This window comes from Aspergillus eucalypticola, assembly GCF_003184535.1.
Source record: "Aspergillus eucalypticola CBS 122712 chromosome Unknown BO83scaffold_8, whole genome shotgun sequence".
Classification (NCBI taxonomy): Eukaryota; Fungi; Ascomycota; class Eurotiomycetes; order Eurotiales; family Aspergillaceae; genus Aspergillus; species Aspergillus eucalypticola.
The window spans coordinates 909,601-933,676 of record NW_020290282.1 but is presented as its reverse complement, the minus strand read 5'-3'; the positions used below and the strand labels follow the sequence as shown (position 1 = coordinate 933,676).

At 50.2% G+C, this 24,076-nt stretch overlaps 11 protein-coding genes across 11 annotated transcripts; 6 read left to right on the top strand and 5 right to left on the bottom strand.

The window, feature by feature from the left end:
• Positions 1 to 846: 846 nt before the first annotated feature.
• Positions 847 to 2,155, top strand: BO83DRAFT_358209 (uncharacterized protein). Its single transcript, XM_025529289.1, has 2 exons — positions 847 to 1,299; positions 1,358 to 2,155. Exons 1-2 carry the CDS (start codon positions 1,041 to 1,043, stop codon positions 2,077 to 2,079), a joined length of 981 nt encoding a protein of 326 aa, XP_025389817.1. The 5' UTR covers positions 847 to 1,040; the 3' UTR covers positions 2,080 to 2,155.
• Positions 2,156 to 2,238: 83 nt separating this feature from the next.
• Positions 2,239 to 2,670, bottom strand: BO83DRAFT_240295 (uncharacterized protein). The gene has a single exon (XM_025526961.1). The coding sequence runs from the start codon at positions 2,562 to 2,564 to the stop codon at positions 2,307 to 2,309; it is 258 nt and encodes an 85-aa protein (XP_025389816.1). The 5' UTR covers positions 2,565 to 2,670; the 3' UTR covers positions 2,239 to 2,306.
• Positions 2,671 to 2,777: 107 nt separating this feature from the next.
• Positions 2,778 to 4,011, bottom strand: rgsB (putative RGS domain protein (Rax1); the record flags this gene model as incomplete). The annotated part of the gene is made up of 3 exons (XM_025527408.1): positions 2,778 to 3,014; positions 3,066 to 3,792; positions 3,857 to 4,011. 3 exons carry the CDS (start codon positions 4,009 to 4,011, stop codon positions 2,778 to 2,780), a joined length of 1,119 nt encoding a protein of 372 aa, XP_025389815.1.
• A 2,131-nt stretch (positions 4,012 to 6,142) lies between these two features.
• BO83DRAFT_377300 (short-chain dehydrogenase) lies at positions 6,143 to 7,354 on the top strand. Its single transcript, XM_025530955.1, has one exon. The coding sequence runs from the start codon at positions 6,197 to 6,199 to the stop codon at positions 6,944 to 6,946; it is 750 nt and encodes a 249-aa protein (XP_025389814.1). The 5' UTR covers positions 6,143 to 6,196; the 3' UTR covers positions 6,947 to 7,354.
• On the bottom strand, positions 7,089 to 8,668 carry gcnE (histone acetyltransferase GCN5). The gene is made up of 4 exons (XM_025526960.1): positions 8,610 to 8,668; positions 8,456 to 8,541; positions 8,341 to 8,394; positions 7,089 to 8,280 (listed from the first exon to the last, which is right to left on the bottom strand). Exons 1-4 carry the CDS (start codon positions 8,626 to 8,628, stop codon positions 7,231 to 7,233), a joined length of 1,209 nt encoding a protein of 402 aa, XP_025389813.1. The 5' UTR covers positions 8,629 to 8,668; the 3' UTR covers positions 7,089 to 7,230.
• A 138-nt stretch (positions 8,669 to 8,806) lies between these two features.
• BO83DRAFT_358198 (putative DNA repair protein Rad1) lies at positions 8,807 to 10,651 on the top strand (the record flags this gene model as incomplete). Its single annotated transcript, XM_025529288.1, has 5 exons — positions 8,807 to 9,008; positions 9,062 to 9,091; positions 9,176 to 9,230; positions 9,297 to 9,336; positions 9,467 to 10,651. The coding sequence occupies exons 1-5, from the start codon at positions 8,906 to 8,908 to the stop codon at positions 10,649 to 10,651; spliced, it is 1,413 nt and encodes a 470-aa protein (XP_025389812.1). The 5' UTR covers positions 8,807 to 8,905.
• Positions 10,652 to 16,203: 5,552 nt separating this feature from the next.
• Positions 16,204 to 16,518, top strand: BO83DRAFT_425731 (uncharacterized protein; the record flags this gene model as incomplete). The annotated part of the gene is made up of 2 exons (XM_025535226.1): positions 16,204 to 16,431; positions 16,501 to 16,518. The coding sequence occupies 2 exons, from the start codon at positions 16,204 to 16,206 to the stop codon at positions 16,516 to 16,518; spliced, it is 246 nt and encodes an 81-aa protein (XP_025389811.1).
• Positions 16,519 to 17,244: 726 nt separating this feature from the next.
• Positions 17,245 to 17,798, bottom strand: BO83DRAFT_240154 (uncharacterized protein). The gene is made up of 2 exons (XM_025526959.1): positions 17,499 to 17,798; positions 17,245 to 17,414 (listed from the first exon to the last, which is right to left on the bottom strand). The coding sequence occupies exons 1-2, from the start codon at positions 17,738 to 17,740 to the stop codon at positions 17,411 to 17,413; spliced, it is 246 nt and encodes an 81-aa protein (XP_025389810.1). The 5' UTR covers positions 17,741 to 17,798; the 3' UTR covers positions 17,245 to 17,410.
• Positions 17,799 to 17,955: 157 nt separating this feature from the next.
• Positions 17,956 to 20,100, top strand: BO83DRAFT_377295 (GATA transcription factor LreB). Its single transcript, XM_025530954.1, has 2 exons — positions 17,956 to 19,584; positions 19,660 to 20,100. The coding sequence occupies exons 1-2, from the start codon at positions 18,147 to 18,149 to the stop codon at positions 19,704 to 19,706; spliced, it is 1,485 nt and encodes a 494-aa protein (XP_025389809.1). The 5' UTR covers positions 17,956 to 18,146; the 3' UTR covers positions 19,707 to 20,100.
• Positions 20,101 to 20,516: 416 nt separating this feature from the next.
• Positions 20,517 to 22,018, bottom strand: BO83DRAFT_377293 (putative Phosphoserine phosphatase). Its single transcript, XM_025530953.1, has 7 exons — positions 21,915 to 22,018; positions 21,641 to 21,766; positions 21,573 to 21,586; positions 21,430 to 21,506; positions 21,074 to 21,376; positions 20,869 to 21,017; positions 20,517 to 20,807 (listed from the first exon to the last, which is right to left on the bottom strand). The coding sequence occupies exons 2-7, from the start codon at positions 21,726 to 21,728 to the stop codon at positions 20,644 to 20,646; spliced, it is 795 nt and encodes a 264-aa protein (XP_025389808.1). The 5' UTR covers positions 21,729 to 21,766; positions 21,915 to 22,018; the 3' UTR covers positions 20,517 to 20,643.
• Positions 22,019 to 22,221: 203 nt separating this feature from the next.
• BO83DRAFT_335233 (tRNA (adenine-N(1)-)-methyltransferase) lies at positions 22,222 to 24,053 on the top strand. The gene is made up of 4 exons (XM_025528401.1): positions 22,222 to 22,463; positions 22,553 to 22,699; positions 22,768 to 22,838; positions 22,912 to 24,053. The coding sequence occupies exons 1-4, from the start codon at positions 22,358 to 22,360 to the stop codon at positions 23,893 to 23,895; spliced, it is 1,308 nt and encodes a 435-aa protein (XP_025389807.1). The 5' UTR covers positions 22,222 to 22,357; the 3' UTR covers positions 23,896 to 24,053.
• The last annotated feature ends 23 nt before the right edge of the window (positions 24,054 to 24,076 follow it).

Here is a 24,076-nt window from a genome sequence, read left to right as displayed (position 1 = left end):
AGGCGCATCCCAACCCACCGCAACGATGGCGCTAACAGAAAAATACGCAGTAGATGGCGTCAGGTTGTCTCCGCCGCCCCGCGAATTTACGTGAGTTTTTCTTCCCCAAATCGGGCAACATTGCCGCTTCAGGGCATTTGGAAGGCTGGGACCACTCGTAGTATACTTACTGTAGTCGAAGCTTAGTAGGTATTGAACTCAATACCCGTGTTCATGGTTCACCTTTCAAGGCTATGCAGTAATATTGTCAATAAGATCGTATAGTATCAGCTGAGCTGTCCGATCCAGCTCAATAAGCCACCCACGCATGCGCTAGCACTTATCTATCTGGCCTGTACTACCCATCTAACGGTTGCTTATCTGCCTGCACACGGGCTCTGGTATGAACCCTCCCCATGAAAGGGATATACCCAGACCTTTCGCCCAGACTGCCAGGGAAATGACCAGGTCTGATGCTGCGACACGAGAAGCATCATGCTTATTATATGCTCCATCCTAGTAGCAGCTGTCATGGGATATCAAACTCAGACAAGGACTGAAGGGTCTGGAGGGTGAAACACTTGGCACCGAACCGGCTTCGTTTCGATTATATGGAAAGTAGCCGAATGAGTGACTTGAAAAGAACCGGATTTGTCTGTAGTAAATAGACTGTACTCTAGTGAGGAGTGAGGCAACTAGTTCATCACAGTCATCATGAGCAGAGTAATTTATCAGGAACGGAAGCTGACAATGTCATTGACTACAGCAGACAAGATCACCATTCAAACATACAATTGTATATCATTGTTTGCATCTAATGCAAACACTGGAGGAGACACCATTGCTCCTCCCATACCATCATACTAATCACCATCACCATCAACAACATCAGCACCACTATCATCCCTCTACAGTACCACAACTAATGGAACACTCGTCACCACAATTCGCACACTGATACACAGACCCATCTACAACCTCAATCCACATTACCAACCGAATCATCCTAACCTCACCACACACCCCCTCATCTTCACCACCACCACCAGCATCACCACAAAATGGACCAAATACACACCCGGGCCCTCGAAGCCCTCCAACCATTCATCCACCTCGCCACCTCCAACAGCGCGACCTCCCCACGCTTCATCACAAACCTAATCACCAACGCAACCTCCAACCCAAACACCTACGTATTCGCCGAACTCCTCACCACCCCAGCCATCCAATCCCTGCGGGACCCCAACACCCCAGCCGAATATGCAAGCTACCTGACTCTGCTAGAGATCTTCGCCTGGGGCACATGGCAAGACTATCAATGTAAGCCTTCTGGCCCCGAATACCCACCTCTCCCAAAGCCTCTGACTAACTGAAACAGCAACACCCAACCTCCCCCCCCTCAACGACGCCCAAACACTCAAACTCCGACTCCTCTCCCTCCTCACCCTCTCGACAACCACCACCCCGCTAACCTACAGCTCCCTCATGACGGCCCTCAACATAACACAACCCTCGGAGCTCGAATCCCTCGTCACAAAAGCCATCTACGCCTCACTGATCACCGCCCGTCTATCGCCCGCTTCCACCCCACCCACTGTGAACGTCACTTCCGTGGCGCCGCTCCGGGACGTGAAGCCCGAGTCGCTGGGTAAGATGATCGATATTCTGACGGCGTGGGAGACGCGCTGCGGGGCTGTGATTGGGGATATTGAGGCCGAGATATTGCGGATTAAGACGGAGTCGGCGAGACGGAGGGCGGAGGAGCGGGAGAGGGAGGTGTTGTTTGAGAAGGCGCTTGCGGGGTGGGGGGCTAAGATGGAGGAGAAGAAGGTCGGTGGTGGTGGTGGTGGGGGGTGGCAGCAGGGTGGTAGGGGTGGTGGTGGGGTGATTGGAGGGAATAAGAGGGAGTTTGCGGCGGATGAGTTTGATGATGATGATGGATATTGGGAGCATGGGCTTGAAGGAGGGGATGGGATGGGAGGTGGGGGATCTAGGATGGATATTGATGATGGGGCTGGAGTGAGGTTGGGTGGTGGTGGAAGTGGTGCTTCTTCGGGCCCGGCTAGACAACCCAAACGGGTGTTGGGGAAGAAGTCATAGTTATTTACCTACGGTAGTGGTACTATTACTATAGGCGTGAGTCCCATTATAGCGAATAGCATGGTAGCGTTCCGAGTCTTCGAAAGATTCTATGAGTTTTACGAGTATTAGGAAGCTGAGAATGAAAGTTCATCAAGGTACTGCTTAGAGTCCAACATAATATGGCATCAATATATCATAATAATAATAGAATCTAATTACCGTGGACTAACCACAACACCAAAGCCTCAGAGAAATCGTTTAACGTACATGCAAATCCAGCAGATGAGGGGTATTATGTAGAAAGGTAAATAAACAATGAAAGAAAAACCCAATATACACAGGGTGTGGGGTGTGTCTGTGAAATGAACGTCGTGACCCGACGGACCTGGTGTGTCACGCCAGTCCATGGATAGTTGGTAGGTATAAATCCCATATGCGATGGGACCAGAGGCATGAGCAGCCATCACTGGTGCTCCAAGCACTGGGTATCTGTCCCTTCTCATATTAAGAGAATCCCCGAGGTCATTCGGGGAGGAAGAAACTCTCTCTCTGTATCCATGCGCTGAATTGGACCCAAGAAGCAAGATCGCTGGCTAACGCTCAGAAAGAATCAAGATGCACATATATGCTGCCCAAAAGCGGTATCACGCGGCCGTAGAAATCGAAAACAGATTTCGGAAAGGAAATCGGCAAGGGTATACGCGATATTATGGAAATTAGAGCATAGTACCGGGCACAAAGATGAACAGTATACTCAACGCTGCGGCGACAAAAAAGGCGATCATGGCCGTGGCCGTGGCCCGCTTGTTCAGCAGTTTGCGCACGTATGGCTCGCGAATCGGCGACCAATTCATGAACGTGTACTCGCTGTAGCCGAGGAACGCCATGACCGGGTCGATCTTGTACTGGTACGAGACGATGAAGTAAGAGGCAATGGCAAAAGGTAAGATCAACTGGTCAGGTGTTAGTCGAATGTCAGGCCTCGCATGGGATTGGCTACTTACCCAGCAACGAATATGCCGTGGTTTATCCCGGAGAACCACGTAGAACGCGCCCCAGAAACCTCCACCGAAGCTAATGAGGGCGAACGCCAGCCGTGCGAGAATCGTCAAGGGAACCAGATTTCCCAAAGCTTTGGCCTGCAAGAACCCTGGAAAAGCGTCGCGCTCCATTGCCTGAAAGACATAGTCTTTCGCCGGATCGAATACTTCAGGATCATCTCTGCCGTCGTCTTCAATCAGATTGATGATGCCGGATACCATCTCCTCGGGGAGAACAATTTCTCTCTCTGCCCCCGGAAGCAGGTACGTGTAGAGGATCTTCTCGGCGCTGGCGCGAATATCGGCACGTGCCACCGTATGGCCTGGCGAAGGCGAGTCATTCCGAGTCCCAGAACTGTCCCGAGGTTGCAGCTCATTCGATGTGGTGCGAGCAGCATTCTGCGAACCCAGGCTGCTTTGAGGCGAGTGTCCGGATGTTTGACCTTCAGAGCGGAGGAATGCAGACAGTCTTTGGTCGGCATCCCGGTCGCCGACATCGTTTAATCCATGGCGTGAGTTGGAAGGACCAGCTTCAACGAGTGGGATGTCGTTGTAATGCTCGAAGTTATCCAATGCCCCGGAAGATCCTTTGCTGTCGGCTTTCTCAAGATCAGGCGTAGCTACCAAAACGGACCGACGTAGTTCCCGAACGTAATGACGACAGAGGGACATGTGTTGCGAGACATCGAGCCTAAAATAGAGACATAGGTTATTAACAGCACTCCAGCAGGTAACACAATGTTTCCCAATCATACCAGAAGTCCAGATAATCCACCGAGCGCTGTTGATCTCGCATATAGATATAGAAGGAAAACAGGTCGACGGGAGCGAGGGTCCGGCGACTGAGGACCTCGAAGAGCGTGGGGAGGCGATTGCGCTGCTCCAAGCTCGAAAGAGAGGGCGACGCCATGATGGAACGAGTGTTGGGAATCTCTCTTGCTGAAGGATAGGTGTTGGAATTTTCTTTTACTCTTCCTGAATCAGGCTCGAAGGAGCTGCGCCGCGATGAGGGGCCGAAAAGGGGAACGAGCGAACGTCGGATTTGAGTTAGGGACGGGGGTTTGACAAAGGAGTCGAAAGAGCAATTGGGAAGGGATCCGGCGTGTTATGTCTGTAGCTGATCGAGGAAAAGGCTGGCGAGACGCGACGATAAAAAAAAAGAAGGACGGTCAAACAGTCGGAGTTCGGCAGTTGAGCATGGGATTGCAGTGATACGGGGACGAATTGAGGTCGAAGTGCAAGCCAGGAGGCCCTGCAGAAGGTCGTAAGGTATTCCGAGGCAGTAAACAAAACAGCCGACCGACTGCAGGAGAGGTCAGGAAGTTGCGACAGAAGCCATCCAGGAGAGGCTCGGGAAGTGGATTCACAGGCAGCAACAGAGCGAGAGCGAGAGGAGGAGGAGGTGAAAAGAGATTGACGAAGCCAAGGGTAAAAGCGAGGGAAAGGGTGTGGATGGCCAGCCCGCAGACACGCAGCGACGGGCGAAAAGACGACTAGTTTGGAGTTCGTTGATTCGTGATGCCTGAGGGAGGTGCCTGAGTCCCCACTCCCTTTCCAGCAATGGTTCCTCGCATTAATGTTTCCCCGAAATGACCTGGTTCCACTTGCGGCCGATCTTTTGGATCTTTTGACACTCGCCAAGGGGTAGCCGATGATGATGATGATGATAATTGCTTACTGTCTACGGAATAGAGAGAGAGAGGATAATTTCTCCTTTTCTCTTCGTCCAGTATATGGAAAATACAATACAATCTCTTCTGTAATGCAGGAAAAAGAACTCCGCCCCGCCCCTCCCCAGTCACCTCAATTACGGCACTACATCCTCTGCAACCCTTCTGTTGGTCTCATTTACTGTCCAGCCGACAGGCTCCATCCACATCCATCCCACCCAAAAAAAGCAACCCACGGCGGATCCGCACCGTTGGTTCTCGGTCGGTCCATAATAATATGATTATTGCAGGGCCGTGGCTGGCAAACAAGACTAAACAGAATTTTTTATTTTTATTTTTATTTTTTTTTATTTCTTCCCAAGGACCTTCCAAACTGCAAACTGTGCCCTATAAATAATAATAATAATAATAATGATAATGATAATCTCGAACAATGTCCATTTTGCCCGGGGGCGGGTCATGGACTGGACCGTTATTTTCCTGCAAGCCACCCCAAAAACGAGTGTTTTGCTTTATGTGCACTGGGCAAATAATTAATTAGATCAAAATACCGGGACGGCAAATGATGAAAATCGTGCCGATAATAAGCCCAGTGACCCCCCCCGTTTCTATTAATCTTCGTTTTAAGGTTACTCAATGATATCATTGTTTATGGTCCCTCTTTTTTTTTCGGTTCCTTTTTCCTACACCAACTAGAAAGCATAGAGTAACAGGCATATTGCATAGAAAATGAATTAACCACTTAGTGTACTTACTCTTCACCGCTATGTTCATGTCCTGCTTACCATTCAGAAAATATGCCAAATGAGCTTGCTTCTTAAGACACTTTTAAGCTAACGCCAAGGCTAACGTTTCAGTCCAAACTCTCTAACATGTCAGACCTCCATGGTTTGAAATGGTAACTCCTTCATGGTCAGCTGAATATTTATTAGCATATTTATGGAGGTTGCAATCGACCGGTCTTATCTCTGCACCTTCCTCGACTGACGGGGTTCATAAAGAATTGCAGCTTTGTGTTTGTACTGGACATTTTCCAGCTTTGCGTCTGTACTGAACATTTTACGTCGAACGAGTCCTTCAAAGATCCAATGAACAGATCTTACAGTATACATCCAGTAATGATTAATTCAAGTGAGACAAATTGTGTCCATTCAGTTATTCCCAAGTTGAACTTACCCACTGTTTCTACCCAGTATACTACTATACTAAACATGCTACGGCGATTAGGAGGACAGTCGGGCAAGCCGTGCTTATTGAAGAGGTCTTAGAAGGATGTAACGGAGTTAACGGATTCGGGCTTCGGACTTCTACGGACGGTAATAACTATATCAAGGATCCCAAATCCCAATTGATTTGATCATAATCAGTTCTCGCAGATTGATATCATCTCAACTATCATCTCAACTATTCCATGCAAAAGAAAACATGACGACCTCCAAAATCCTCGTTCTCATCACCGGTGCCAATCAAGGCATCGGCTTCGCCGTGGCACAGCAGCTAGCTAGCTCAAGCAAGTTCCATGTGCTAGTCGGCGCACGCACGACACTCAAGGCCGAAGCTGCAGTCAAGGAGCTGGAATCGGATGCAGTGGACAAATCAGCTCTCACACCCATTACCATTGATGTGACAGATGATGCGTCCATCGCTGCAGCTGCTCAGACCGTCTCGGAAACATTCGGACGTCTGGACATCCTGATCAACAATGCGGGTATTGCGCAGACACCCGCCACTACCCTGCGCGAGCAATACCGGCAAGTATTCGATGTCAATGTGTTTGGCATCGTGGTTGTCATGGATACATTCCTCCCGCTGCTGCGTGCATCGACGTATCCCGATCGCCGCATTGTCAATGTCACGTCCGGGCAGGGTCTGATTAGCAGAGCCGGCCACAAGGATCATCCGGCTAGCGCAAAGACCTATTTCATACCTGACTACCGCAGTAGCAAAGCAGCGGTCAATATGATCACCGTCGCTCATGCGGTAAAGCTGGCTGATGAGAAGATTGCCGTCGTTGCGGCTGCCCCGGGCTACTGCCGCACCAGTATCAACGGAGGTCAAGGAGTCAAGGAAGCAAGCGACGGGGCCAGGGTCATTGTGCGCGCTGCCACAGAAGGCGACCCGGAGAAACTGAGTGGGACGTTCGTCGCGGACGAACAATGGACCCTTGGGTGGTGATAGCGCGTAAGGGAGCATATAAGCAAACGTTTTTGAGCATGGCTGCGACCGATCAATGCGTTTGGTATTGTCGGAAATTATTGAAACACGAAATCAATAGAACAGACAGGCTAAAAGCTAAAATAAACCATGTCCTCCACGCCTGGGTATTTGTTCACGCCACGGAAACGCCTTTTAAAGAACTCCAACATACAGAGTACGCTAGTATCAATGCCCGTCGGCCAAATGCTGTGTCATGTTAGCTATCGCGAACAGGTATAGGTATAGGCATCCAAGAAGGAGAATCAGGTTCCAATACTCACCGACCACTCCGGGATATTTCGTATCTGTTGCCACATGAACTTCTCTAGTTTATTGGCACTCTTCGCATAGGGCGTATTCTCGTTATTGTACCTCCGGCAATTGTCAAATATCAACATAGCATCTTTAATAAAGTCTTGCGGCGTCGGATACATGTCCTTCTCATGCTTTTCTTCCATGGTTGATAGATCCATGGGCTCCTTGATGACTTCATAATAGTCAGGAACCTCATCGCGATTAACTGGCTGAGTAAATGGCCATGCCGCGCTATGGTTCTGCATATCATTAAGGAGATGTAGCAGCTGATTGTAGTTGGGCCCGTGGCGTGGTTGACGTGCTAGCTCATCCATGTCCGGTGACCATCCCGACTCTTTGATGGCTGGTATACTCAATGGGTCAATCTTACACGGACCATTCTTCCATTCCTTCGGGGGTACGTGAATGATATGTGAGCGACTGAATGCTCGGATCTTCGCGTGTACAGCTTCCTTCTGCTTCAGAAGCATGCGGCCAACCTCGAGGTACCGTATCTTGGGTAGCATAGTGCACTGCATGATTGTACCACCCTCATAATCCTTGATGTATCCCATCCAGACGGATTTGTCGAGTGTAATTTCTTTGGTGAACCCTTGTTTCTTGAAGTACCCAATGGCGTAATTATCGGCGTATGTGAGGAAGTGCATGATGTCCGATGTGGCTTTGACATAATCCTTGAGATGGGACATCAAGTGCGCACCGTATCCTTTGACCTGCTGGTCGGACGAAATGGCACAGAAAACGATTTCGGCGAACCTGCGACTGTTGAATGGTCGGTATGTGATGCCTCCCACGACTTCTAACGGGTGTTTGACGATGGCCAAGGAAAGATGCGACCTGTCATAGACCAATCGCGCGATGTAGTCTTTAGGCATCTTGGGGAGCTGTTTTTGAAAGATGCATTTGAGACCTGTAAGGACAACAAAGCTGTCGCGAGATCCATCATTGTTGACTACACGAAACTCGATATCGCCGCGACGTTCCTCCAAAACTGCAGGCTTATGTGGAGTCAGCGTCATCGGAGCTCGGGCGGGTTGCGGGCTTGATTGAGGGCTTACCTTCTCCGGGAAGGGAACGATTCTCGGTGGTTTATCCAGCAGGTCATCTTCGGTCTAAGGTAGGCACAGTACATTAGTCTCATACTCCAGACAAATACGAGGATATGCAACATACCTTGGGTTCCCTCTCGGGGGAGTCAGTGCGCGCCTTCTTGTGGGAATCTGGGGAGAGCGCCTCCTCCGATGCTTTCCGCTTGGCACCTGGACCTGACATGAGCAAATGGACCAGAACAGTCGCAAGACGCGTGATCCAGAATTGAGACACTTACTATCTGTGATTGCAGGCATGATGCGCGACGAATTCCGATGACTTCTGGACGAAAGCGTCTTTAACCTCATGCGACTCTCTCCACACGAGCTGCGGCCGCGATACGGGGAGCGGAACGGGAAGAAGTTGATCCGCGGCCGTCAAGCCAGATAACCAATTACTAGTTCGGGCTCCATGGCATTACGACGACAGCTTGAGGGAAGCTCCCTCTCCTTCTTCTCCTCATTTCCTCTCTCTAACTGTCTTCTCTCCTTTATACACAAGCCCATTGGAATTAAGTGCATCTCATAAGTCCTCATGTCTCTGAACGAAGTCTGGCAGGCAGCTTCTGCGAGCCCGTATACTCCCCTAGTCTCTAAAGACAGCCAGTTCTTTGTCGGCTTCAGTCTACTACTTGCTGGTGAGCCGGACCCGACCTCTCTCACACACTAAACAACAACTAACTTACAACAGCTTTCATCCTTACTGGACTTTTCGGATTGAGTCAGTACACCACGTCAGAGATCATTTCCACATATGAAATGTCTTGCGCCATTGTCACAACCATATACTTACAACTTGCCGCAGATCGTTCCTTCCTCAGCATCGCTTCCTTCGGAGTCCCGGCATCTTTGGCGTTTGGGTAAGCCACGAATCTACCCTAACAACAGCCACCCTATCAATAATCGCTAACAAATTCCCCGTCCAGCTTCGGAGCCGTATTCATGATCTGTGCCGTTGGGGTCTACGTTTAAAAAATTTCCAGTTGTTTCCCAGATACCCATGTACCATACACTGGAGAGTTTGAAACGAAGCAAATCGTTACCTTTATAATCACCCAAAGTTCTCTTCGCACTCCAGCTCTCTATCTTAACATAGCTCTCGAGTCTCTACTCTGTCGTGCTTAAGCCAATTCCACTCCAAACCATCATGACGGACACGGAACCCATTTTCACTGCTGTCTCCAGCAATGCCCACCATCTCTACACTCTCCTCCAATGCATCGGCTTCACATCCAGGGCCACGGTGCAGATAACCCCAGATGGAATCCGCTTCTCCGCCGAAGAGATGCGAGTCATCCAGGGGCTCGCATTTCTCGACAAAGCCCTCTTCACCAGTTACACCTTCAACCCACCAGCCGCGCCAAACCAAGGGACAACAGACAACAATGACAACGACGACGATACAACTTCCGACCCCTCCACCTACTACCCGTGCTTCGTCGTCTCCTTGTCCGCCCTCCTAGAGACCCTGAAGATCTTCGGCACCAACGACTCCTCCACCAACCCGAACGCCGGTCGAGCATCCAGCGTCCAACCAACCCACCCATCCGGACCTGGCGCCTTCTCCGCCCCCTCCTTACTCCTAGACCGCTCCTGCACAATCCGCTACACCAGCGAAGGCTCTCCCCTCAGCATCACGCTCTCAGAGACGGGCGTCAAAACCACCTGCGAATTAACAACCTACGAAACCGAAGGCAGTGAAGTCGACATCCCCCTCCAACGAGATGCCATCATCATGAAGATCATCATGCGCTCTGCCTGGCTCCACAATGCCATCTCAGAACTAGCCGCCACAAGCCCATCGGTATTGAAGATCTCCGCGTCCGCGACCCGGAAACCATTCTTCGCTCTCTCCGGCACGGGAGGCTCGTTCAGCGAGTCATCTGTAGAATTCTCCGTCGAGAATGGCGGGGCTAATGGTCCGGGAGGTGATGCAAGAGGCTCAATTGATGAAGGGTCCCGTGCGAAGAAAGCTAAACTTGCGCCGACTGTCACGGAGACGTTCCATGTCAGTCCGCCGTCGTCGATGGGGTCGCGTCTCAAGCAGAATTACAAGTTCGCGCTGATTCAGAAGGCGGCGCGTGCTATGGCGGTGGCTAATAAAGTGAGCATTCGTGGGGATCGCCAGGGTGTATTGAGTCTTCAGTTTATGATTGAGTTTGATGCTAATGGGGCTGGTGGTGTACGGCCGCTGAAGGGTGGTCCGCCGCCTGTTGTGACGTTTGTGGATTTCCGGTTTGTGCCGTTGCTGGATGATGAGGAGGGTGATGATCTGGAGTGAGTGGTACTAGAGAATATATGGGTTGGGTCTATATAGTGGACTCCATGGGATATGTCAAAAAGTAATATAGTGTTCCCTTTTGGTTCCCCAACGCCGCCTCATGCTCATTGACCATACCGAATACAAGGTAATCTACATAGAACGTAATTATAAGATCGCTGATCGAACCACCCTCTTCTCGCAGGGCAAGGCTTGTAGTCCAAGCCATGATTGGAAAATTGAAGAGCGGTCAAATCACATAACCTGAAAACGACGTCAGTCCCGAAATATCACTCCCTAACCTAGGTATAGTTCACACCTAGGGATAACGAAAAAGGGAGCAAACATACCTCAGCAATAGACTGCCTCTCAATAATCGACTTCTGCTTCTCATTCCTCGAGACCCGATAATAGTAGTCACTGAAGTCACCGCACTGCATATGCCGCAAGAACTCCTCGTCATGGGTAATGACAATAAGCTGGAAGTTGGCCTGTTGCTGTCTAGTCCTAATGATGTCATGAAGCGATTCCGCAAGCGAGCGAATATTATCACGGTCAAGATTGGTCGTGGGTTCATCAAGAGCAATCAGGCCGCAGTTGACACCGAAGCACTCCGCAAGAGCGAGTCGGATGATGATACTTGCCAACACCTTTTGACCGGCACTGCAGCGGCCGCGCATGTCCATTTCTGCGCCTTGTTTGACCATGCAGACGCGGTAGTTGTAGGAGCGGTTGCCCTTGGCGTTTTCGTTGTCGGAGCGGATGAGGATCGTGTCGACGTCAGTGCCTCGGTAGGTCTTTTGCCAGAGCTCGCTGATAATCGCGTTAATTTCTTCCATTTTGAGCCCATGGTATTTCATGATGGCTTTGTCGAGGGCACCACCGTAGCGTGCTAGGTCGTCCACTGCGGCTTTGGTTGTTTCCACCTTGATGTGCGCTTCCTTGTATTTGCCTGCTGCGTCTTTGTAGTCGGTATTCCAGTCTGCGAGGAGCTGCATCAGTTGGTCGTCTTTTCCTTTCATCTCGCCCATTTTGCTGGCTTGTTTAGCGGCGAGTGCGTTGTGTTCTCGTGCTCTGCGCTCAGATTCTTCTTTAAAGCGGCTTCGGTCGACTTCGGCGTTTTGCGCCGCCAGCTGCTCGATCTCTTCGGTGACTGCGTCGAGAGATCGGGTCGCCTGGCGGTATGTCAGGTTATCGGCGTATTGGCGCTTGGTGTTCTCGCTGTCCTTGAGTTGAGCAGATATCTTGTTGATCTCTTTAGTAATATTGGCTTGCTCGGTTTCGAGATTGCTGATCTCGTTCTCGATGCTTTGCAGTTCACGCTTGCTGCGCTCTAGTTGATGAGGGCCGCCTCGCTCGTTGTAGGCGTCGATCTCCTCGTTTGCCAGTTCAAGTTGGTGTATATTCTCGTAGAGGTGTGAGATCTCCTGCTGCATGTCCTTTTCACGCGCTTCAGCACGCTGGCTGATGTCGTCGTACGTGGCTTGGACCTTGAGAAGTTCAGGGGTTAGATCGTCAATCTCTTTGTCCGCCTTTGCAATGGCTTCGCGTTGTTGGTTGTTGAGGTTCTTGTACTCCTCAATGCGAGCCAGGAGGTCTGCCTTTCGCTCGAGCTTGAATTTCACGTTGTCGAGGTTGCTCTTGACGTCTCTGAGTTGCAGCTCCAATTTGTTCATCTCAGACAAAGTTTGCTCCTTCTCATGAGTGAGTTTCGACAGAGTCTTCTTCAAGGCTCTAGACTTCTCGCCAATTCCCGCAATTTCATCCTGAATATCTTCCAGTGTACGAGAAGCATTCGTATCGTGCTGTTTCGAAGACAAGTCCTGGACCTGAGAGCGTATGGATTTGATTTCACTGTCGTATCTGACAATAGTATTGACCGTCTTTGACAATGACTCGACCTCTTTCTTTTTGTCGGCCTTTTCGCTGACTATCTTGTCGTTCTCTTCCAATTGGCTCAGTAGTTTGTCTTGTTGAGCAGTATACTCTTCTTCCTCTTTCTCCAGATCTGGAATCTCTGTCTGCTTCAGCCGACACCAGGTATCGTAGGCTGTGCTGGCCTCGCGGGCGGCATTAAGGTCCTCTTCGAGACGAGGTATTTCGTCATCCTCCATCACCCGTTTCGCTCTTTTCACTAACCCCTCTAACTTGTTCTTGAAGGTCTGTAGCTCGTTTTCGGTTCGGAAAGTCCGCATGCACAGTCTGCACATGTTTGCCGACTTCACGGTGTCAAGACAGTCGGCCATGTACTTGCTGACTCCGGCGTATTGTTCAGCGTCCTTCCTGGCAAGATCGAGCTGGGCTTGACGCTCCCTCAGGATCTCAGGATATTCTTCCGGTTCGTCATCAACGGCATCGCGGATCTCTCTGATGCACTCCTTGAGTTCCTTCTGTCGCTGACTTAGTGTTTTCTTGACGCCCTTCATTTTGAACTCGACCTGCTCGAGTTCTCTGCTGACTCCATCACGCTCGCGCTCTGCCCTTGAGACATGTCTGGATTCCTCTTCTATGACGTGCTGGTAGTCCTGCTCTAGAGAATCAGGGCGCCAGTTGGCATTTACTAATTTTGCCAGTCGTTCACCGTGAGCTCCTTTCATCGTCTCCAATCCGCGCTCCCGTTCCTTTAATTCCTTCTTAAGGTGGTCTAATCGAGCCAAATCACCAGCCTTCTTTGTTGCCTCGATGAGTTCGGTATTCAAGCGCGAACTCTCGTCCTCAAGGTCGCGGATCTGTGAGTTCACATTCTGAATCTCCTTGTCCCAAGATGCGGATCGTGCGCGCTCCTTGGCTTGGTCCAAACGAGATCCGATGTCTTCGATGTTTGACTCCAGCGCAGCCTGAACGCCTTCGTCCACGTTGATCTCGTTCAGTTTTCCCTGGTATGTGGCTGCTTCCCTATCATTCGAGGCAATCTGTCGCTTGGCTGCGTTTTTGCTTTCCTGTAGCGCAGACTTCTGTTGTCCGATCTGGTTAAGGGTTGCCTGGACGTCACGTAGTTCACTTTGCGCCTCCTTCTTCACCCGTTCCAGTGCCAGGTTTTGATCTTTCAGGATTTTTCGCACTCTCCGCATGAACTCGTCAACGTCTGCCTGGTCCTCGACATTATCGTAACCACGGATATTGTGCGCTCGAGCGACCTCTTTCGTCATCCTCTGTCGCCGCTCAACCTGGCGCTCGAAGTTGGCTTTGTCGTTCTCAAACTTGCCATACTCTGCTTGCTTGACACCCAGTTTTTGTCGAGTTTGTTCTATCTGCTCCTTGAGCTCCATATAGTTCTCCTTCTTGGCTTCTTCCTGCTGCTGGTACTGAAGCTGCCTTGACTCAAACTGCTCCAAGTTCGACTGTAGCCACTCATCGGAGTCGTCTAGCTCAACTAGGTGTCTCTTGAGATTATCAATAGTCGTCTGAATACTCTTGGCCTCGATGCGCTTTCCTTCAAGCGCACCCAAGACCTGAGAGTAACTTTCCGACTCCTTCCACGCCTTATCAGCAAGTTCAGCCACCCGGCGCATTTCCTGAGAGAGCTGGTGTGTTTCTTCGCGCAGAGCTTCAATTTCGTCCTGAAGCTTTATCGATCGTTTCTCAGCACGGTCGGCCTTCTCCTTATCCTCTTTGGCATGTTGCTCCATGATTTTGTACTTGGCAAGCTCCTCATTCTGCTTCTTCCGCAAAGACTTGATATTGTCGATCGCCTTCGTATACTTCATAGCTTCGAATATCTCATCGAACTTCTTCTTCAGCACCGAGGGTTCACTCATTGGCCACAAGCTCTCGTCCTGATGACAGAATATAACGGAGTCCAGGATCGCCTTTGATACACCGAGATACTGAGGCATAATTTGATCCAGCTCCGCCACGCGGGAGGAAATAGACGTCCGCTCACCATCCTTGACCATCAACAACTGACCCTCTAGTGTCTTTTGTTGCCGTGTCGTTTTCTTCACCGTGAGTTGTAGACTCCTCGTAGCGACCATCTTCGCGCCTGACGTGCCTTTGAAGGACAGTTTCACCTGGGCCAGGACTTCCTTCTCGCCACATAGCTGCCATAATAACTCAGCACGTCTGTCCATCCTACTCAATACCATATCTTATAGATTCGCGTACCTTCGGATCATGGATGAACGCACCACCCTTGCTGTTGGGTGGTAAATCGCCGGTGGTCGCATATTTAAGACACTCGATGATTGTCTGCCCCCAACTCCATTAGCCTGACAACCTCCATGATACCGTCATATACCATCCATCATACCGTCTTTCCAGATCCATTATACCCAACAATCAAGGTAAGCGGCGTGTGAAACTGGATCGTCTCGCTGCGCGTATTATCGAACGACCGAACACTAGCGCCCATCACAAGCAACTGTCAGCAAAACACTCCCATACATCTCTTTAACCAAATATATTATAAGAAAGGAGCACTCACCCCAATATTGACAACTTATCTATCTTGGCTGCGACAAACAAACCCTCGATAGTTAGTACCCTCGATCTTTCACACGACCTCCGCGGAACTTACACCTGCGAGCGGACTGATTAGTAAAGAATGTTTGTGGCCGGATGCAGAACAAAATCTCACATTTTGGGACGACGTCACTTCACAATGGAAGGGTAATGGAAGAAAGAAGAAAAGGCCCGGTCCGTTTCCACGGATGCGTAAGGGTAGGTAGCAGGCCTGCAAATCACACCTTCCCCGTGATATTCTTTCTCCACTCGGGATAAAGAAAGCGTGCCGGATAGATAGCGAGCAGCTGCGCTTGGGATCGGCGCGTCAGTCGACGCGGGGAGACGGCGCGAGGTCACGTGTATGGGCGGTCAGTTGGGGGGTGGTGGGTATTGATTTGGGATGTATATGCTTTCTAGAGAACACCACTAGGATGGGATGGAGTAGGTGGCGCTTGATGTTGTGGAGATACTTTGGTAGAGGAATGATTGGATGGTCTGTGGCTTGCTGATACTTTCTGTTCGGGGCATGCTTTCCCTTCCTTGGAGGGACTCTGTACTTCTTCGTGGAACTTATGGGGACGGACGCTCCGTTCTTGGTTGGGTAGAAGAGCCACGATTGAGTTGACTACATGGGCTATAGGATGAAGTCCCTGCTGGATTCTCTGTACACAAGTAAATAGAGGATATCCCTACGCAATATACCTGCGTTAAGCTATTCGATATCAGACTGGCTGCAACAGATGAATCACTGGCAATCCTATCTGGGGGTTTTCATGTTATTTGACAACATCGATGCGGGCAATGCAAAGGTCAGTGAATTATGTGTTGCTACCCCTACCTCTTCGCTGTATCCCGTGTTGCAAGTACCCTTAGGTTCAAGATGCTGTGCCTCAGATGTGAATAGCGGGCATGGCAGCTATGATAATTTCGACTGTAGATTCTTTGGGCTAGAGCGGTTACTCAATTGCACGTAGGATTGATGTTGCGAACACCAGGTGTCACATACAAAAGGCTCACCCTACCTTCCAGCCTTCTCTGGTTCAAAACCCTCTTCTCCCGAACTTATCCTTTTATCGAACCACTCCTAGTCCACTCGCTTCAGATACTGTACCAGTTTACCTCCATTCAGGATGTTTTACTTCAAGAACATCATCGTTCTTTTGTGCTTGTCCTGTCTCTTCCTCAAGGCTAGCCTGGCCACTTCTTCTGCCAACCCTACCGAAGTTGCCAACGTCGATGATGTAGTTGCTGGGAATATTGGCACTGCAGCCGTCAATAACCCTAACGAGGCCTTCGACGATGTCGACGGTAATGGCATGTCCATGGCTACCACAGATGTCGAGGAAGAGTTGAGCTCTGTAAGCACCATCCTATTTGGCTGATGGGATCAATGCTAACCGAGTTCAACAATTACCGTTTCTGCGAAGGCAGATGCAGCGTTTTGAAAGTGTGCAATTGCCATGATAAGAATTATCATTTCTGTGGTTGTCACTACCATGGACTGAGGTGCAGGTGCAAATACTAGTTGTGATTCAACAGTAAGTAAGATCTTCCAGCTGAGTGGTGCATCAGCAAAGCTGATGTTGCCTCTGGAAAGGAGCGGCCGCCAAGCTTCCGTTCCTCCATGTGCATGTCGTAGTTGCTTCTGACGTGTCGAACAAGGTAGACGGTGGGGCTTGGCTAGTCATGGCTCGGTCTCAGAGGATGTGGAAGGATCCTGGAATAACGACGGCAGTAATTGTGGTTCTCAGGTTCCCTGGTAGGGCTTTCACATTGAAAAAAAAAATTTTTTTGCCAAATTGTCAATTGAAGCAGATTGGTTATGTTAATCAATCTTCAGATACTGTGGCACATAAGTTTATATGGGCGATAGAAAGAGCTATGGTATCATCCATATCTGACCATCTCATTGCTCTGCGTAGTAGCTCGTCATCTGTAGTAGCGTAAGTGGGAAGTGCATTCATCCTTTGTAAGGCTGGAAGGAAGAACATAGCATGAGCATCCCCAAGACAGGGGGATTATCCCGCCGGTAGGACATTCCGGGTCTGACCTGCGCCTGGCCTCGCTTAGTACTCTAGGCCATCTCCACCAGCACCTAACAGAGTCCAACGTACCCGTTCGCGTGGGTGCGGTGTGGTCTGACGTCTGCAATTGCACAGACGGGTGACCGTTAGCAGCTGCAGCTTCCCAGCTTTGCATGTTCTTCAATGGTGGGATGACAGATATCGTAGAGGGCGTTCGGTGTGAGTATCCCACGGAGAATTGAAAGAAGGCAAATGCGGATTGCAGGCTCCTCAAGGGATGATAGTCGAGGTAGTCGATAGATAGTCGATAATTTCATCTATTATTGATGCCTGATATCAGCCCCCGAGACAAACTTAGTAGACGGCGGCGCTACGCGATGCACGTCCCTAGGGGATCTAACGGAAGCCAGATAGTCAACCCGTGCTTGACAAGATAATCCCACACCACACCACGCAGGATGATGTATGCTTCAGGGATGAGGTGATCGTGACAGGAAAGGAGTAGGAGTAGAGGGCCATTCAAGAGGGATAGAATCCAGGATAACCCATGGGGGGTATCGCAAGCGGAGCGCAAGCGAAGCAGCAAGAATACCCAACTTTGAAGCAATGAAGCATCGACCGGGATGCCCCCTGCAGCAATCATACAGACATACCGACCTGTATTGTACAACGGTACCTGAAAGTTTCCCGACGCCGCAGCAACCCACCAATCAGCAGCCCGGATAGTGCGGAAATCCCCGGGAAGCCCCATCGGCAGATTTGATTGGCAGCCGCAGTGGATCCCGCGTGTCGGTGCGATACCAATGACGATGTGGCCGACCAAAAGTACAAGAATTGACAGCTCTACTGGATTCACCACCGCGGTCATGTCCAAAAAAAGTTCAAGAAACACTGCTCACTTACCCTCTCCTCTTTCTCTCTCTATCTCCTTTCAATCCCTTTCTGTATCATATTCTTCATAGGGAAACCTACCGAGTTTTTCACCCCCCGGGAAGAAGAGTCCCCACCACCCCGGCGATCGATCGATTTGATCCCCGCGCAGCCCAGAGATGGAACTCGAATTCGATCAAGGACGAAGAGTGGCGCAGAACCAGACTCCGTCCCAGTCATACGGTCTACGAGCCCCAGGGTCGAACTCAAAACCACCGGGGCCCCCGTATAGCATGGACGCGCGGAGTATTCCTCGCTCGATGAGCCGCGGCGCCGCTAATCTGCTTCAACTCTCCGCTTCCGCTACCATCTCTTCTTCCGCTGCTGCTGCTGCTACCACTTCAACGACCCCTGCCATTATCACAAGCACAGTTCCTGCTCTTGCTTCCATACCTACAACTACTACAGCGCCAGCGGGAACCAGCAATCCCCACCACCCCACTCCAGACATAGGCCCTGCCGGCACCAACAATGACGGCTGGTCTGCACGGGTACTAGACGAACTGAAAGACTTGCTCCTTCTCCTCAGTCACGATGGACAGGTTCTATATGCGTCACCATCATGCTCCGAGGTGACGGGTATTGAATCGCACATGCTAGAACAAAGCGATTTCTCCCGTTTCGTCCATGAAGACGACAAGCCTATCCTAGGCCACGAATTGGACGAGTGCATCAAAACTGGACGCGAAATTCGTTGTCATTTCCGGCTCTGTAGGCCTGACAGTAGCTCTTGTTTATTAGAGGCTCATGGACATCCACACCTAGTGACGACCGGGTCTACTTCTTCTGCGATCGCAGAATCATCCCAGCAGCTGCAGCAACAGAAGACAGTCTGTAAAGGGATATTCCTTGTCTGTCGACCATATCCCACGCGGGGTTCACAGTTACTCGATTCGTTTCTGGAACATAAGATCGAGAACATCCGGCTGAACCAGCGCATAGCCCAATTGAAGGAAGAGGAAGAAGAGGAGTTGAATTTGAGACCAGGGCAGACGTCAACAACAACGACAACCAGCACCACTACCACGACAACAACGCGCCAGACGTATGTATCAACGACACAAACCTCGTTCGCGCAACGAGATACATCAGTATCTGGAGAGGAGAATGAATCATCCGACACATTCACTAATACGGACGACGCCGATTCGCGATCATTTCTGGAGCAGATTGGGGATCGGTTGCCACAGACTGAAGACATGTCCCATATCGACGGGATTGAGGTTATGACGGGCTTGTACTACGGAGAAGGAGAAAGATCACAGGGATTGAGTACGGGAGTCCGTCATGGCCGTCTGATTCGTTGTGATGCGGAGCAGCCGAATACCGTTGCTGCCGGTTCTGCTGCTGCTGCGGCTCCTCCAAGCGACCAACAACAGCAGCAACAATTGCAACAGCAACAGCCACAGCAAACACAATCCAAGAATCCTGCAGAGGCCGTTGACAGGAAGAAAAGAATGAAAGGCGAGTATATGTGCACGGATTGCGGGACGTCGGACTCACCCGAGTGGAGGAAAGGCCCGGAAGGACCAAAGACTCTGTGTAACGCTTGTGGCTGTGAGTTTCTCCCCTTCCTTGATCATTCTGACTAGATAAACTTCTGTATCGGTACTGACATTGAAATGTGATCAGTACGTTGGGCCAAGAAAGAGAAAAAACGCCAGGATTCAGGACCGTAGTAGTTGGTGGGAGGGGAAACGCAAAGAAAAGGAGAAGGAAAAAGGTGGGGCTTGCATTTGTATGAATTGTCATTTACTTTCTACTGCTTTGCTGCTGTTGCATTTGCCAAAAGGGGCCAATTTACCCCTGCGAGGATACCCCTGCTTATGTACTCCTTTGTGCATTGTGCTTTTTCTTGTTCTCCTCGGTAGCACATTTTCTTAGCGGCTGCGCTGTCTCAGCATTTGCACTTATTGTGCTCTTCTCCTCTGAAGTGAACAGATATCATGACTTTATGCCCGACTCACTCAAACTATATTCAGCTCAGATTGCAACATAACTTACACTAAAATGAAGTCCGCGTGATACACGTGCGCAGGATAGTATACAATTGAGTCTCGAGAATGTAGATGTAGGGATACTATAGGAAACGGATAGAAAGAACCAAAGTAAATAGAGGAGTTTGAATCCTTTGACTCCAAAGTTTAATATAAGTCAGTTTACTATCGGTCTTACATCATCAACTACAAGCAGGAACTAGGACTATAAATTATCATAGTGTAGATACCTCTAAATACAGTAGAAATAATGTCTCAACGCTCTTCTTCAGTCCAAGATAGAACTGCTATACCGCTTGTTTCCTCGCTACCTAAAATGTTCAGTAGTCAACAATACAAAGTAGTATATTCAACTCAGAGGCAATCTCTTCATATATTAGTTGCTGATCAGGGTGGGATTAGCAGTGATTAACCAATTCAGATATAGCCTCCTAGAACCCTACACAACTCCGTGCAAAATACAAATAACGGGTACTGATATGCAAATCATCACTTCTATTAACGAATCCATCTAATCATCATGATATCTAAACTAGTACTATGTCCCTGGTGCGTATATACTCAAGCGATCTATATCTAACAGCATGAAGAGATGATATCTTATCCTAGCTGCACCGCATCAGTTCTTGTTGGCTCCCTCGTGGACCGCAGTCAGTCCATCTTGAGCAACCTCCTTAACTGAAACCTTTCCACCCAGGATGTCCTTGGTGGTAGCGAGAATCGACTCCCAGCTCTCAAATAGCGTGAACGGAATCTTCTCGCGCTCGCAGAATGTCACCAAATCTGAAAAAAGAGTCAGTAACTACATAACGCAAACCTCAATGTCAGATCTTGGTAAACGCACCCTTGCCCTTCTTGGCAAACAGAAGATCAGTCTCTGCAGCGGCTGACAAATCGGACACGCCATCTCCGGCGTACAACAAGGTCGGGCGCACACCGTCCGGCAGTGCGGCATAAGGCTTGATTTCCAGGGACTTGTCGTGGCCGAAGTGGCTAGCAGTATGACGTCAGTTCTGGCCCAGCGACCGGTTCCAAGAAGATTTCCTTACCTATCGTCATGGTACTTGATCTGCCAGCCCCCCTCAGAGTTGATGTTCTTGCCATCACGGCTCTCGACCTGGTTGGCAACGATGTAGAGGTGATCGTCCGGTTCGCCGCCCAAAAGCGTCTCGAAGAGGGCGCTGATGACTGGAATCATGCCGGAAGACAACACCACGATCGGTACGTTGTTCTCCTTGGACCATTTGTAGAATTCCACGAAGTAAGGATCCAGCTTCATGTTCTTTTTGAGGTACTCGATGCACTCGTTGTAGGGGGTTTTGATGCTGTCCAGCATGTCGCGAAAAGCGTCACTTCGCAATAGAGGTTAGCAGGGCGTCTACATAAGCTGTCTGTACTCACATACCGGAAGCTCATGGTGCCCTCAAGGACGGCCTCATTGCCTTGACGGCGCTTTGCGCGCCCGTAGCCAAGGTTATCGATCTTGTGACCAAGTGTCAGTGACATGCAGGTTTAGTGGTGTGCTTGTAGATTGTAAAGTGTAGATACCATAGCATCATTGCCTGCATAGAGTACTTAGCTCGTGAACTTGCTGTGCGAACTTCGTCTGTACCTACTGTCTTCGAGGGTGATCGTTCCATCAAAATCGGTGAAGAATATGAGCTTGGGGTTCGTTTTCATGTACGGTAGCGTGGTAACAGTCATGATGAAGGCTCGGTCGCTTTGATTTCACGGCGATAGTTCTGCAGTATCGGTGTTAGTCTCACTGTCGGTTGACATGTAGGAACTGATTAACTAGAGGGCGCGTTCTGTTGCGCATGTTTGGGGGATGCTCAAAAATATACGACGGCAATAACTCTGTCCCTGAGAAATGGAACAGGGGAAACAAACCTAAATCAAGGACGACAAGGGATGGAAATAAACCGGTCGGATATCCGGTAAAAAAACAGAAGGAGAAAGATGTGAACTTATGAGAGAAATGGAGCGATTCCGAGTAGAGAGAAGCAAAGAGAGAAGAGAAGAAGAACCCCGCGGTGAGAAAGAAGAGAGACTAGACTCGATCGAGTGCAAACGAGGGACAATCACCACCAACGATGGACCCATGCGGAGTTCCCCATAATTTCCAGCGCGACACTAAAAGCTGGAATTGTCCTCTTTTCGGTGGAGCCAGTCTTATTTTCTGACCATTCTGGGTCTAGCCGAACCGAGTTATCTTCCCGGCGAGTCTCCCAAATCAAAGTCCCGAATTTTTGATGCTCGATCTTTTCGGCGCCGATACTTTCTCGGACACTTGATTGATTGAGGGCATTACTCCCTCCGAATCATCCCACGCCATGGCTCGTCTACTGCAATCATTGCGTCGAGCCCTAGGCTTAACATCGTCCACTCCTGTCCCTCGCTATGCCCGTTCAATCGACACCAATTTCTCCGTCTTTCGGGGTATGTCACACCTTTATTCGACTGAACGCCGTTCGCTCGTTCACAGTTTGCGCGCCATCCCACACTAACAGATTAAATCCACCACTTAGAGGGAGATAGAGTTGTGGTCCATGGCAAGTCGCCGCTACTTAGCAAACCCTTGCGGAAGGGTCATAAATCCGACACTCGTCGCGGACAATTAGAGCACGACAACATCATCGGCCGGAGGGTACGGGATCTGGTGCAGGCGCGGAAAGGTCATTTATCTTCCTCATTCCAATATCAACTTAGCCGGGCGCATTCTAATAATCTCCATTGAATACAGGCCCTGAATACCGACTCTCCCTCCCTACGCTCGAAGAATATGTTGCCATGACCCCCCGTCTAGTCACGCCGGTACGAACCTAACTACACCGTCGTCAACGCGCACCACGGCCATCCCCAATTCCTCATTAACGCATGCCATTAGATCTACTCAGCAGACGCCAACCTCATCGTTTCCCTCCTCGACATCCACATCGCACCCCCAGCCGAAGGAACAGACACACCGCCCCTTGAAATTCTCGAATCCGGCACCGGCCACGGCTCCTTGACCTTACACCTAGCGCGCGCCATCCAAGGCGCCAACTCTACTCCTCCACCCCTCCCCCCCAGCTCGCAAGTCACATACCTACCTACCAAACCCGGCGAGGTCTCGACCCGCAAGTTACAGCCGCCCGCAGATGGCGCTTCGGAAACGACCGTGGATCCCGACCAGGAGAACTGGGACGCCTGGCGCTCCCATCGCAAAGCAATCATCCACAGCGTCGACGTGACGCCCAAATCCTCCGTCCACGCTGAAGGTATCGTCCGGGGTTTCCGTCGCGGCATCTACGCAGGCAATGTGGATTTCTACGCCGGGCACGTAGAGGACTGGATCGCAGAGCAGAAGAGACAACGCGCACCGACAGGCCTCCTTTCCTCGCTCAAGAAAAATGAAGTTGAGCCGTTCCTCTCCTACGCAATCCTGGATATGCCGTCCGCGCATCTACGGATTCCCCACGTCGCCTCGATCCTGAAGCGGGACGGCATTCTAGCTGTTTTCATGCCGAGCGTGACGCAGATCGGCGACTGTGTGGAGCTCATTCGTCGACAGAGACTACCTTTCGTCCAGGACAAGGTTGTCGAGCTCGGAAACGGGATCAGCAGTGGTCGGCTATGGGATATCCGGCACGCGTTGAAGAAGTCCCGGGATAATGTGTCGGTGGCTTCCTCCACCGAGGAGGGTTCCGGTTCAGAGGAGTCCGTCGAGACGGGTGCCGTTGAGACTGAGTCTGCAGATGTTGCTGAAGAGAAGACGCCCAAGGAGGAAGACAGTGTGCTAGTATGCCGGCCAAAGGTTGGCGCGCGGATTGTGGGTGGTGGTTTTGTTGGAATTTGGAGAAAGATAGAGGAGGATGCGCGGAGGAGCTAAGCTAAGCCGAGCTGAGCTTCATACGATTCCCCGTTTTATATGCCTACCTACCTGCAGTATTCTTGGATACCCATTTGTACCATAACATGCATCTCATAGAGGAAAGACCTACCTCATGTACTATTACTCAAGATTCAGTTACAAATACGATGAAATCATACACCACACTCCATAACAAAAA

Bases quoted from the DNA above. Each gene is read 5' to 3' on its own strand.
- BO83DRAFT_335233 (XM_025528401.1), top strand. From the start codon at position 22,358: ATGGCTCGTCTACTGCAATCATTGCGTCGAGCCCTAGGCTTAACATCG. The intron at 22,464-22,552 runs GTATGTCACACC...TCCACCACTTAG, and splicing joins CAATTTCTCCGTCTTTCGGG to AGGGAGATAGAGTTGTGGTC. The intron at 22,700-22,767 runs GTCATTTATCTT...CATTGAATACAG, and splicing joins TCTGGTGCAGGCGCGGAAAG to GCCCTGAATACCGACTCTCC.
- gcnE (XM_025526960.1), bottom strand. The intron at 8,395-8,455 runs GTATGTTGCATA...TGCCTACCTTAG, and splicing joins CCCCCGAGAGGGAACCCAAG to ACCGAAGATGACCTGCTGGA. The intron at 8,281-8,340 runs GTAAGCCCTCAA...ACTCCACATAAG, and splicing joins TCGTTCCCTTCCCGGAGAAG to CCTGCAGTTTTGGAGGAACG.
- BO83DRAFT_377293 (XM_025530953.1), bottom strand. From the start codon at position 21,728: ATGACTGTTACCACGCTACCGTACATGAAAACGAACCCCAAGCTCATA. The intron at 21,377-21,429 runs GTATGTGAGTAC...TCTATTGCGAAG, and splicing joins GAGGGCACCATGAGCTTCCG to TGACGCTTTTCGCGACATGC. The intron at 21,018-21,073 runs GTAAGGAAATCT...TCATACTGCTAG, and splicing joins ATCAAGTACCATGACGATAG to CCACTTCGGCCACGACAAGT.
- BO83DRAFT_240295 (XM_025526961.1), bottom strand. From the start codon at position 2,564: ATGAGAAGGGACAGATACCCAGTGCTTGGAGCACCAGTGATGGCTGCT.
- BO83DRAFT_377295 (XM_025530954.1), top strand. From the start codon at position 18,147: ATGGAACTCGAATTCGATCAAGGACGAAGAGTGGCGCAGAACCAGACT. The intron at 19,585-19,659 runs GTGAGTTTCTCC...AAATGTGATCAG, and splicing joins TCTGTGTAACGCTTGTGGCT to TACGTTGGGCCAAGAAAGAG.
- BO83DRAFT_377300 (XM_025530955.1), top strand. From the start codon at position 6,197: ATGACGACCTCCAAAATCCTCGTTCTCATCACCGGTGCCAATCAAGGC.
- BO83DRAFT_358209 (XM_025529289.1), top strand. From the start codon at position 1,041: ATGGACCAAATACACACCCGGGCCCTCGAAGCCCTCCAACCATTCATC. The intron at 1,300-1,357 runs GTAAGCCTTCTG...TAACTGAAACAG, and splicing joins CACATGGCAAGACTATCAAT to CAACACCCAACCTCCCCCCC.
- BO83DRAFT_240154 (XM_025526959.1), bottom strand. From the start codon at position 17,740: ATGATTGCTGCAGGGGGCATCCCGGTCGATGCTTCATTGCTTCAAAGT.